We start from the raw sequence: 13,723 nt of genomic DNA on the forward strand, positions 1-13,723 counted from the left end.
GTAATTGACAGTTTATTTATATTAAAGACAGTTTCTAACGACAAATGACAGGTTAGTTCTGTAAAAGTCTGTTTTAAATGACAATTGACAGTTTATTTCTGTGAAAGACAGTTTTTAACGAAAAATGACAGGTTAGTTCTGTAAAAGACAAGTTTCAATGGTAATTGACAGTTTATTTATATTAAAGACAGTTTCTAACGACAAATGACAGTTTATTTCCGTGAAAGACAGTTTTTAACGACAAATGACGCGTTTCGATAATTACCTGTTTTATACTGATTTTTCTCACCAATAAACCTTCTCCCGCGCCGTGGGCTGTAAGGATTTGTCCCTTCATCCCATCTAAATGTAAGGGTAGCTTAAATAGGGACAATAGGGCTTTCCAGTGGTAGGATTTTGTTAGTTCAAGATTCGTGCATTAAAAAAAATAACACTTTTTAGAAAAAAATAACTTTATTAATTATCATTTTCGCTATCAGATCTAACATCTCGTATATCTCCTTCAGTTAACCCTCTCTTTATGACCCTAAAAATCATTACCGTCCAAAAAACGTTAAGCAAAACTAACGTCATTAGCAAACCGTTCAAGATATACCATTTCAAATTTATTGGAAGCACTTTGGGCACGTGGAATAAAGTGCTAGAAGAAAATTTTCACTTTAGTATAAGATTTCAATAAAAACAAAAAACTAATTACACCGACGTGCGAACTAGAAATACAAATTTAGGATCCACCTAGAAGTTCCCTTCAATTGTAAAGACCCTTCAGTATGTGCGATCCAGTTTTCCGAAGTAATATTGTCAGGAATGGGAGCCTAGATTCCTCCAAGACAACAATCCAGCAAACCAAAAGTGGAAAACTTCCCAATTACCCAAGAGGATCAAAGTCTTTCTGGTTGGTAATTAAAACTGTCGGGCTTTTCCATTCCACCGTTGACTGGATCAGATGGGTCAATCGCAGTGACCGCAAAAGGGAAACGGACTTCGAAATCAACTCTTGAACTACCATCTTGGAGTTGGTTCAGAAATAAAATGTCGACACCAAGATGTGGTAAAACTTCTGGAAGGTTTCGGACGTCGATAAAGCCACCGATGGAATACCACCAAGTTCGAGATTGTTTGACGCTGGTTTCTGAATATTTGATGCAGAATTCGAGGGTATCCGTGGTGATCCAATGTCAAACAGGCTTATCGGGTAACTAGTTGGGCTAAAGTTCCAATTAGAAATAGATACGACCTTTTGAAAAAGCTATGAAGAATGCGATTTCGCGATTTTTCGAAATGACAACATTTTCAGGGTAGACCTAACATCAAAAACGTAAAATTTGCACCGCTGCGATTGGAGGAATTGGCGCATACTTGGATGACATACAAATAAAGAAAAATATTCGTGAAGGCGATTTTATAGAATTCAATACTTACTTATGTATAATCCAGAAAGGAAACACCACCCATCTGGAAATAATCCAAATAATTGTGAATAGTATAAAACAGGCGGTACATGTTTTGTTATATTCCAAATAATTGGCGATTTTTGATGCCTATAAATTAGAAAAAAATATATGAGACCTACCGGAAGGTAAACTTTCCGGTAAACCGCAGCGTGTATGACTTACTTAACCAATTTCGCTTCACGTATCCGCTTTTAAAATTTATGGAAAAGTATAATGACAAATTATTGCTACCTCACAAATCAGCGTAAGTGTTACAGGCGTTTTAACATAAAATAACGACAAATGACAGTTTAGTTCTGTAAAAGTCTGTTTTCAATGACAATTGACAGCTTATTTCCGTGAAAGACAGTTTTTAACGAAAAATGACAGTTTAGTTTTGTAAACGACAAGTTTCAATGACAATTGACAGTTTATTTATATGAAAGACAGTTTCTAACGACAAATGACAGTTTAGTTCTGCAAAAGACAGTTTCTAACGATAATTGATAGAAATATGTATTTGGGAAAGTTTAATGAAAGATGATTGCTACCTTGCAAAGTAACGAAAGTTAATACAGAAATTTCAACATAAAATTCACAATTATGAAGTTTATTGCTCTAAAAACCTTCGATCATAAGTTTTTCGTTATTATTTTTATAAAAAACTTACTACAGGCTCAACTATTTAAAAAAATATATATAAAATATATATGAGTTATAACTTATAACTTTATACAATCGACTTTTAGGTTATATTCGCTATTTTTTTAATTAATTCCAAACCAATAATTGTAAGAAATTGATGAATTAACGAAAATTGACAGTTTATTTCTGTAACAGAAAGTTTTTAACGACAAATGACAGTTTAGTTCTGTAAAAGACAGTTTTTATTTCTGTAAAAGACAGTCTAGAACGACAAATGACAGTTTACTTCTGTAAAACACAGTTTTTACTTCTGTAAAAGACAGTGGTGAACGACAAATGATAGTTTATTTCTGTAAAAGACAGTCTAGAACGACAAATGACAGTTTACTTCCGTAAAAGACAGTTTTCACTTCTGTAAAAGATAGTCTAGAATGACAAATGACAGTTTATTTCTGTAAAAGACAGTCTAGAACGACAAATGACAGTTTACTTCCCTAAAACACAGTTTTCACTTCTGTAAAAGATAGTCTAGAATGACAAATGACAGTTTATTTCTGTAAAAGACAGTCTAGAACGACAAATGACAGTTTACTTCTGTAAAACACAGTTTTTACTTCTGTAAAAGACAGTGGTGAACGACAAATGATAGTTTATTTCTGTAAAAGACAGTCTAGAACGACAAATGACAGTTTACTTCCGTAAAACACAGTTTTCACTTCTGTAAAAGATAGTCTAGAATGACAAATGACAGTTTATTTCTGTAAAAGACAGTCTAGAACGACAAATGACAGTTTACTTCCGTAAAACACAGTTTTCACTTCTGTAAAAGATAGTCTAGAATGACAAATGACAGTTTACTTCTGTAAAACACAGTTTTCACTTCTGTAAAAGACAGTCTAGAACGACAAATGACAGTTTACTTCTGTAAAACACAGTTTTTACTTCTGTAAAAGATAGTCTAGAATGACAAATGACAGTTTATTTCTGTAAAAGACAATCTAGAATGACAAATGACAGTTTATTTCTGTAAAAGACAGTTTTCACTTCTGTAAAAGATAGTCTAGAATGACAAATGACAGTTTATTTCTGTAAAAGACAGTCTAGAACGACAAATGACAGTTTACTTCTGTAAAACACAGTTTTTACTTCTGTAAAAGATAGTCTAGAATGACAAATGACAGTTTATTTCTGTAAAAGACAGTCTAGAACAACAAATGACAGTTTACTTCTGTAAAACACAGTTTTCACTTCTGTAAAAGATAGTCTAGAATGACAAATGACAGTTTATTTCTGTAAAAGACAGTCTAGAACGACAAATGACAGTTTACTTCTGTAAAACACAGTTTTTACTTCTGTAAAAGACAGTGGTGAACGACAAATGATAGTTTATTTCTGTAAAAGACAGTCTAGAACGACAAATGACAGTTTACTTCTGTAAAACACAGTTTTTACTTCTGTAAAAGATAGTCTAGAATGACAAATGACAATTTATTTCTGTAAAAGACAGTCTAGAATGACAAATGACAGTTTATTTCTGTAAAAGACAGTTTTTATTTCTGTAAAATACAGTCTAGAACGACAAATGACAGTTTACTTCTGTAAAACACAGTTTTTACTTCTGTAAAAGATAGTCTAGAACGACAAATGACAGTTTATTTCTGTAAAAGACAGTCTAGAATGACAAATGACAGTTTATTTCTGTAAAAGACAGTTTTTATTTCTGTAAAAGACAGTCTAGAACGACAAATGACAGTTTACTTCTGTAAAACACAGTTTTTACTTCTGTAAAAGATAGTCTAGAATGACAAATGACAGTTTATTTCTGTAAAAGACAGTCTAGAATGACAAATGACAGTTTGTTTCTGTAAAAGACAGTCTAGAATGACAAATGACAGTTTATTTCTGTGAAAGACAGTTTTTATTTCTGTAAAAGACAGTCTAGAACGACAAATGACAGTTTACTTCTGTAAAACACAGTTTTTACTTCTGTAAAAGATAGTCTAGAACGACAAATGACAGTTTATTTCTGTAAAAGACAGTCTAGAACGACAAATGACAGTTTACTTCTGTAAAACACAGTTTTCACTTCTGTAACAGATAGTCTAGAATGACAAATGACAGTTTATTTCTGTAAAAGACAGTCTAGAACGACAAATGACAGTTTACTTCTGTAAAACACAGTTTTTACTTCTGTAAAAGATAGTCTAGAATGACAAATAACAGTTTATTTCTGTAAAAGACAGTCTAGAATGACAAATGACAGTTTATTTCTGTAAAAGACAGTTTTTATTTCTGTAAAAGACAGTCTAGAACGACAAATGACAGTTTACTTCTGTAAAACACAGTTTTTACTTCTGTAAAAGATAGTCTAGAACGACAAATGACAGTTTATTTCTGTAAAAGACAGTTTTTATTTCTGTAAAAGACAGTCTAGAACGACAAATGACAGTTTACTTCTGTAAAACACAGTTTTTACTTCTGTAAAAGATAGTCTAGAATGACAAATGACAGTTTATTTCTGTAAAAGACAGTCTAGAATGACAAATGACAGTTTATTTCTGTAAAAGACAGTCTAGAATGACAAATGACAGTTTATTTCTGTGAAAGACAGTTTTTATTTCTGTAAAAGACAGTCTAGAACGACAAATGACAGTTTACTTCTGTAAAACACAGTTTTTACTTCTGTAAAAGATAGTCTAGAATGACAAATGACAGTTTATTTCTGTAAAAGACAGTCTAGAATGACAAATGACAGTTTATTTCTGTAAAAGACAGTCTAGAATGACAAATGACAGTTTACTTCTGTAAAACACAGTTTTTACTTCTGTAAAAGATAGTCTAGAATGACAAATGACAGTTTATTTCTGTAAAAGACAGTCTAGAATGACAAATGACAGTTTATTTCTGTAAAAGACAGTCTAGAATGACAAATGACAGTTTATTTCTGTAAAAGACAGTTTTTATTTCTGTAAAAGACAGTCTAGAACGACAAATGACAGTTTACTTCTGTAAAACACAGTTTTTACTTCTGTAAAAGATAGTCTAGAACGACAAATGACAGTTTATTTCTGTAAAAGACAGTTTTTATTTCTGTAAAAGACAGTCTAGAACGACAAATGACAGTTTACTTCTGTAAAACACAGTTTTTACTTCTGTAAAAGATAGTCTAGAATGACAAATGACAGTTTATTTCTGTAAAAGATAGTCTAGAATGACAAATGACAGTTTATTTCTGTAAAAGACAGTCTAGAATGACAAATGACAGTTTATTTCTGTGAAAGACAGTTTTTATTTCTGTAAAAGACAGTCTAGAACGACAAATGACAGTTTACTTCTGTAAAACACAGTTTTTACTTCTGTAAAAGATAGTCTAGAATGACAAATGACAGTTTATTTCTGTAAAAGACAGTCTAGAATGACAAATGACAGTTTATTTCTGTAAAAGACAGTCTAGAATGACAAATGACAGTTTATTTCTGTAAAAGACAGTTTTTATTTCTGTAAAAGACAGTCTAGAACGACAAATGACAGTTTACTTCTGTAAAACACAGTTTTTACTTCTGTAAAAGATAGTCTAGAACGACAAATGACAGTTTATTTCTGTAAAAGACAGTTTTTATTTCTGTAAAAGACAGTCTAGAACGACAAATGACAGTTTACTTCTGTAAAACACAGTTTTTACTTCTGTAAAAGATAGTCTAGAATGACAAATGACAGTTTATTTCTGTAAAAGACAGTCTAGAATGACAAATGACAGTTTATTTCTGTAAAAGACAGTCTAGAATGACAAATGACAGTTTATTTCTGTGAAAGACAGTTTTTATTTCTGTAAAAGACAGTCTAGAACGACAAATGACAGTTTACTTCTGTAAAACACAGTTTTTACTTCTGTAAAAGATAGTCTAGAACGACAAATGACAGTTTATTTCTGTAAAAGACAGTCTAGAATGACAAATGACAGTTTATTTCTGTGAAAGACAGTTTTTATTTCTGTAAAAGACAGTCTAGAACGACAAATGACAGTTTACTTCTGTAAAACACAGTTTTTACTTCTGTAAAAGATAGTCTAGAACGACAAATGACAGTTTATTTCTGTAAAAGACAGTCTAGAATGACAAATGACAGTTTATTTCTGTAAAAGACAGTTTTTAGTTCTGTAAAAGACAGTCTAGAACGACAAATGACAGTTTACTTCTGTAAAACACAGTTTTTACTTCTGTAAAAGATAGTCTAGAATGACAAATGACAGTTTATTTCTGTAAAAGACAGTCTAGAATGACAAATGACAGTTTATTTCTGTAAAAGACAGTTTTTATTTCTGTAAAAGACAGTCTAGAACGACAAATGACAGTTTACTTCTGTAAAACACAGTTTTTACTTCTGTAAAAGATAGTCTAGAACGACAAATGACAGTTTATTTCTGTAAAAGACAGTTTTGAACAACAAATGACAGTTCATTTCTGTGAAATACATCCTTTAACGTGATCGATTCCAAAGGAGTACATTTCGATTATCAAAAGAGAATAAAGTAATTACTTTTCGATTCTTTGTTTTAATAAATTAATTATTTCGATTACTAGTTTCTTCGAAAACAAATAAAATCGATCTAAATTTTTGTCTAGTGTGAATCGAAAACCATTTTCAACTTTAAAACGATTTTCTTTTCGTTAAAAACCGCCAGGTAAATAGAAAATCATGAATAGTTTTGACGTTAGACCTTTCGGATGTTTGGCTACTTTTTCAACCAAAACAACAATTCTCGTTGACTAAATGGTTTAAGCTATATTCTTCAAATATCAGTAGATATTGAAAACAATTTCATAAAATACGTTACCTCTAGAAATACATCACTAACGCTCAGATCTACTATGATTATGGTACCGATTCGGAAACATTGACAATTCACCGATAGATAAATTAATAATATGGCAACACTGTGATGAATCGCATTCTCGTTGAAATCTTTCTTTTTCGTACCTACGAGAAGTGTTATTAGGAGTGACCAATAAAAAGCGATATTCATGAAGTTGTACACCCAAACGTCGTCGGTCAGATTTTGATGTGGATAACCTACCCTAAATTAAAAAAAAATGAAATAACATACACGTAAAAATTTGAGGTTAGTTTACGTTATTTTATAATATGTACTTTGTAGATTTGAAAGAAATTTTTGAACGTTGTATATATTTAGAATGAAATTGCTTATTTAATTAGATTCATGGTAGTTCCATTAGAAAAAGCTTTTATAGGACTAATAAGCATTTTATTGCAGCTTATTTCCCTCGCCTTTCGTAATTCTCTGTAAACTCTCTTTAATATTTTTCTCCTCACAAAATCTCCAATTTAATGGATAGTTAATAAATCGAGATTTTATATTTAAAATAAATTAACGAAGGCGAATAAGACGCTACTTTTTAGCGTTAATTAATTATACGAGGTGGCCCTATATACAGGAAAAAAATTGTAAAAAAAACTACTGAAGACCATTTTTAAGTTTATAACCTCACCGCTAGAGGGCGTAAATTACGTTTTTTGTATGATATATGCATTGTAATACGAGGGTTGTTTGAAAACTTAACCGACACTTATTAATATAAGTTGGGAAATGTATTTGCGCATGCGTCGGGAGAAAAAACTTACCAACATTCTTTTAATATCCAGAACCACGATTTATTCCATAGTATAATCATTCCAGTGATAAAAGTAAATGTGAAAAAAATTAATTGCCAGATACTTTTGGAAAATTTCGACAATTTTGACGGTTTCGGTGAACTTTCGATACCAAAATTTTCCAAAAAATTTTGCAAGGTACTCAAATAATATACCTGAAAAAAATGACAATTTTCAATCGGCTTTATTGACGTAAAATGCCGTTTTAAATAGGGTTTATTCAATGGATGTTTTGTATAAACTAGAATTAGTAAATAAATCTGAGGAAAATGACGGAATTGCTTCCTTATTTTGTCTAAACTCACTTTGGCTCAGAAAATATGGCTAAGGGGCAATAAATAGTCAAGCAGTTCGACCAACTTTTCTTCAACAATAGTAGAAAAATGTCTATAATTTTTCCCCATCTTAAAAACAGTATTTCAACATATTAGTTTTAATTTTTTTTTATCCCCATATTTTTTTCCGCAAATCCGCCGTAAAAACGAATATTTTAGAAAAAATTTTATTAAAATCGGATTTTTCGATTTTCTAGATCCGCGAAATTATAAAATTACCTCTTATTGTCATATTTACGTAATATTTTGACAGATGACATTAAGAAAGATGGCGGAGTCCACAGATATAATCACCGTAGCGAAAATGCTCCGCCCCTGTATTCCTAATTCATTGAAATAAAATTTTAATTATGCCAGCGCCATCTATATTGATTACACAGTTATTTATTGACTGAAATTTCTTTTGTTTTCCAATTTGCAAACGTTCGGATGAATATATAAACTTGATAAATGATCAATTTTTCTTATTAAAAACTAATTCGTGTAAAAGTGGAAATATGAATTTAGCAAGTTCGCGAGATATAGCTTGAAATACAACATAAAGAACGTGCTAACGGAAAATAGTCGTGAGGCTTATTTCCGTGACGTACAATAGACAGTAACAGTATAAATCACCTCCGCCCGATACAAAAAATAATAAACATTTTATCCGTTTGAAATTACTAAATACGTAAACTTAACGATCAACAATTAAGTCATAAAAATTCGTAATGATTTTTTAAAAGATATCGAGTGAGCTTCCGGACTATAAAATTTGAGCGAGGTGAAGCGCAGTTCAGATTACTCAATATGCTCAAAAGTAATCCTTTTAGCACTTGCCGAATAATTATAAGTTCCAAACTTACTCCGAAGTAGGTTGCACCACTAATTTCTCGTCAGAAATAACGCCATATCTGAATATATTTTTAAATATAACTACCATCAACTTTTCTAATTAGGTTTTTTTGAAAGTTTTATTATTAAATATAGAAACTGTAGGTTTTACATTCCAAAAACTGATGTACGTCATAAGAGGTCACTCAAGAACAACGTTGCCAGATTTTAACAACAGTTTATAATTACAATATAGTTTCAAATTGACTTTGATCTCATTTAAATTGTGTCTTATTATTATTTTTCAAGTTTTCAACAAATAACAAAAAATACTTTTATTTATATACGAAATTAAAAATATTTAACAATGTATACAACATTGCCAATGTTTAATAAAATTCACAAGTATTTAGTACCTACAGGTACAAGTTATTATTGAAATAGACAACCGGAGCTTGACGTCACGGCCGCCATATTATTATATTTCAAGTTTTTAACAATTAACAAAACAGAATATTCTATTTGATGCCAATTACAAGCTATAATATAGATATATGACATGTTTGTTTTTAAAAATGACTTATTTATATACGAAATAAGTATACTCGTGATTATTCAATAAAATTCACAACTTCACATAGTCGTCCAAGAATTTAGTACCTACAGGTACAACTTATTGTTGAAATAGACAACCGGAGCGTGACGTCACGGCCGCCATGTTGTTATAGTTATTTAGAAAATGTTCAATTATTTACTGTTGTATAAGATCGTGTTTTGTGCCAGAGGGTATTTTTTTGCAAAATTTATCAAAGAAAATACGAAAAAATCAGAAATCACTGAACATATATGCGATCATGAACGTAATTAAAACTTTATTTGATTCCTGACCTGCCCTAACAATGGCGGTGTGTGACGTCAACACTGGCGTAGTCTATTGATAACAATCATCAAGAATTAACTGTTGCACATCATATTAAAATGAACAGACGAACTTCCTGAATTGTTAGGAGAGATGATAAATTGCAAAATTAGTTGACAGTCGTACCAGATTTTACGCTCAAACTGAAACTCCACTAACATTTGGGGAAAAATAGTTATTCTATTACACCCTGGTCAGAATTATGATTTTAGAAACGTAGTTAATGAGTTCTGGTCAAAATTTCGAGTTTTTGGTATTATTAGAGAAATATTAAATAAATTAAGTAACCCAAATGTGATTTTGGGAACGGATATTCCTATTTACGAATCAAATTTTTCATTTTATAAACCAAACTATGATGATATCCGCCGCTACGATTACAAGTATAGGGAAATCAATGAGCGCGAGAGAAACAGATAATGATATCAATGAGTGCAAGAGAGATATCGCGACTCCCCAGTGATGCAGCATGTCGTGACATCACGGCATCTCTCTCACACTCACTAATTTCGTTACCTTGTAGTCGCGGCTGCTTCAATCATTTACTAAGCAATTATCATGAGAATTGTCAAGAAATAATGAATACAAAATTATTAAATAAATGAAAATTTTTATATTTTTCTTGTTATATTTTTAAATTCGTGAACGCAACCATTATACTTGACATTTGACAACCAAATGTCGAGGATCTCCATTCAGAATTTTTTTCCGGATTTACCATTCGATTTTAATCGTTTACAACTTCCGGTACGTCTGGTCATTGCGATGACCATAAATAAATCGCAAGGCCAGTCGTTGGAAGTTTGCATAATCAACTTTAAATAACAAAAGGATTCATTTTGTTTATTTTATACAAAAATTCGTTTTATTTATCGATTTGGCCAGTACGAAGTCAACCGGGTGAGCTAGTTTGTTAATATTTACCAATTGCTAATGTACTCAAAAAGTATTAATTATTATAAAAATACTTACTTTTGAATTAATGGAAATGTGGGGTAACCATTTCAGGAAACTCAATGTTCCCTTGCGGTTTTTTATTGGATGTATTATAGGAGCCTCTAGTCCCAATTTGATACCAATTGGCTCAAAATAGAATCTATGAAATGAACGAAATCAAAGTTGTATATACGTACTAAATTAAGGAATGAAAAATAATGTTTACTCCCCGTATAAAATTCTAACAAACCGTCAGTCCACGTGGACTCATCATCTGCATTGTTTACCAATGAAAACGTGATAATTCTAATTCAGACAAATCTGACTACCATTATTATTATTTATAGATACTTTGTAATTGAAATGTTTCATTTTTCTTTTGTTTTATTTGCGAAGAATTTATTTTCCTTTATGATTTTTGCTTTGAAATATCCTTTTCCAGAAGAAAAAAACGAATGGGGTACAAAAAGGGCTCAGTTCACGTCTGGTACCCTGTTTAAACCAAACGCCCTTTCAGGTAGGTACATTCTACTCGTCTATTTATGTTTTATAATTTTTAAAAGTATTTATAAAAATAATAAATTTATAAAATGAGGTACCTACGCCTATAGTAGTCCAAACGAATTGTCTGCAAGGGTTTTTATAATCTGCAATTGATATTGGAAGAACTATACCAATGCTGGATCCACATGAATCACTATTGAAGAAAATAACTACAAATACAACTGAATTCACATAATAATCACACGTTTTGGATGAAATTAACACATTTAAAACACTTAAATCATCTCCTATGTGGATAATAATGAAACGTCTTCCTTTTACCAATTGAAAGTGCTTAATCAAAAGCCAGTCATCAACTCTTACTATTCCAAATCCCCGATTCTATGTAACTAGTTATTTCCTCAAGTTGTATCAGTTTAATATCCACCATTTTATTATGAATCATAGTACAACCTCTTCTTTTCTGCATTCTTGCATTGTGATTTGTGAACCCTCCTTACCCGACTTGACTCAGCGTTCACAAAACACTGAATTAACGCGATACTCATAATTTGTCGACTATACAAAATTAATTACTAATAATCCTTATCAATTTGTTACACAGTTCTATCATTATAATTTCATCTTGATTAAAATTACGCCGCTAAAAACCACTGGTTTGTAAAAAATGTTTCATTTGCACGTTCCCGCTAATTTTTATAAACAAACTACAGAGAATGTTCGGGAAGCAACTCTTTCAACTCGAAGATTATGTAACACATCTAGCGTTGCCATGTCTACAATTTTTTAACGAAAATCCACGTATTTTAAGTTTGTCTGCAAACATATAAATTTCAGTCCCAGAAACTACGTATTTTCGACGTATTTAGACTGAAGAATCATATTTTTAGTTGCTTTGTTCATTGACAATGCTACAATTTGTACAAAATTGGCTAAATTACAGCGAGGTAGGAACCTAACCTAACTTTCTTACTTCACTTCATTTCAAATTGTACGTAATTTTCTCATGACTTGAAAATAAAAGTTGGCAACACTGAACACACGTGCAATTTCTTGTGCAGAATCTATTTATAAAATCACGTACTTCTAAATATAACATTGTGATAATATTTAAATTTATTTTTTCCACATACATCATTAATTTATCACTTTCTCAACTCCAACGTGTTTAAATGTCTATCAAGTCTAGAATTTCCGATTGTTAACGTGGTTTCCCTTGACTCGTGCAATGAATTTTTCACCTTTATCCGAATCATGATTTCGAATTCCAAGAACATCGTTTAACCTCATAAATGCAAGATTTCCCTCAAGGCTTTCACTTGGATTCATATACTCATTGTGATTTGTAAAAAATGAGGCGAATATGATGAAGAAAAATAAGTGAATGACAGAATGAAAACATCTCAAAAAAGTATTCCGATAAGTTTATATGAATAAATGTTTTAATTTACTCACTTTTCTAATAGTATACGCAAAATGAGTAAACTTAGAGCTACTGGAATTGGATAAAAAAAACTCATTGTTACAGGTGGATTTTGAGATCGTTCAGTAGTAAAATCCATTTTATACAAAAATATTTTAAAAGCAAGCCTGAAATCGAATAATTATTATAGTAAAATAAATCATTTCTGAACTAATAATCTGGCAACAGTGCGTTTTAGTAAAAAACTGGTTAGAATAAGACAGACAATTTTTTTCTGTTTCCATGACAACCCAAGCTGTGATGATGTCACTAATGAAGTCATTCAACATTATTAGTTCTTGTTACCATGATTTGTAATATTCATATTTGTATTAATAAAAAATAGCATTAAATAGAGATTTAAAAAGCTTATGTTAAAGATAAGAGTTAAAAGTAAGAGAAATTGAGGAGGCTGCCGTGTTTACCAAACTAATCGTATTGAAATTAAAATATATTGATTTTTTTTCTACATGTATTTATGCTTACAAATCTTAAATTAATTAATTATGAACTAAAACAATGCATCAAAATTGCTAAATTAAACGTTAATATTTCATTAAAAGTAAATAGTTGCTCATTTGATTTTTTTAAAACAGCCAATAAGCGTCGAATATTGCTACTCATACACTTAGATAGTATACGTAGAGATATCTTGTATGTATATATATAAATAAATTAAGGCCGGTCTATAACGGCGTTGATTATTATAGTTGTTATTTGCAGTGAAATATATTTAGTTTCTGAGTATAAAAATGAGTCAAAATAAAACTGTAAAAAAATGAGGTTAAATTTCGCGCGCTTTCCTTAAATGACAGAAGCAATATGGCCGTTTTCCTAACTTCCGCTCAGTTACTGGATTTCACGCAATTACATTATAACAATATTTAGCTAATAACTCTTATTTTGATAAATAACCGCAACAACAACTGACACTATTATAAAGATTAATTTCATAACAATCAAATCTATATACTCATATATCGCGGCTATTGTGATTTAATTTGTA

At 30.8% G+C, this 13,723-nt stretch overlaps 1 protein-coding gene across 1 annotated transcript; it reads right to left on the bottom strand.

The window, feature by feature from the left end:
* Nucleotides 1–456: 456 nt before the first annotated feature.
* LOC130448983 (ceramide synthase 5-like) lies at nucleotides 457–13,006 on the bottom strand. Its single transcript, XM_056786616.1, has 7 exons — nucleotides 12,711–13,006; nucleotides 10,788–10,911; nucleotides 7,719–7,903; nucleotides 6,913–7,153; nucleotides 1,423–1,541; nucleotides 596–640; nucleotides 457–526 (listed from the first exon to the last, which is right to left on the bottom strand). Exons 1-7 carry the CDS (start codon nucleotides 12,815–12,817, stop codon nucleotides 457–459), a joined length of 891 nt encoding a protein of 296 aa, XP_056642594.1. The 5' UTR covers nucleotides 12,818–13,006.
* Nucleotides 13,007–13,723: the final 717 nt, after the last annotated feature.

The sequence above is a fragment of the Diorhabda sublineata genome, chromosome 9, assembly GCF_026230105.1.
Source record: "Diorhabda sublineata isolate icDioSubl1.1 chromosome 9, icDioSubl1.1, whole genome shotgun sequence".
In the NCBI taxonomy this organism is placed as follows: Eukaryota; Metazoa; Arthropoda; class Insecta; order Coleoptera; family Chrysomelidae; genus Diorhabda; species Diorhabda sublineata.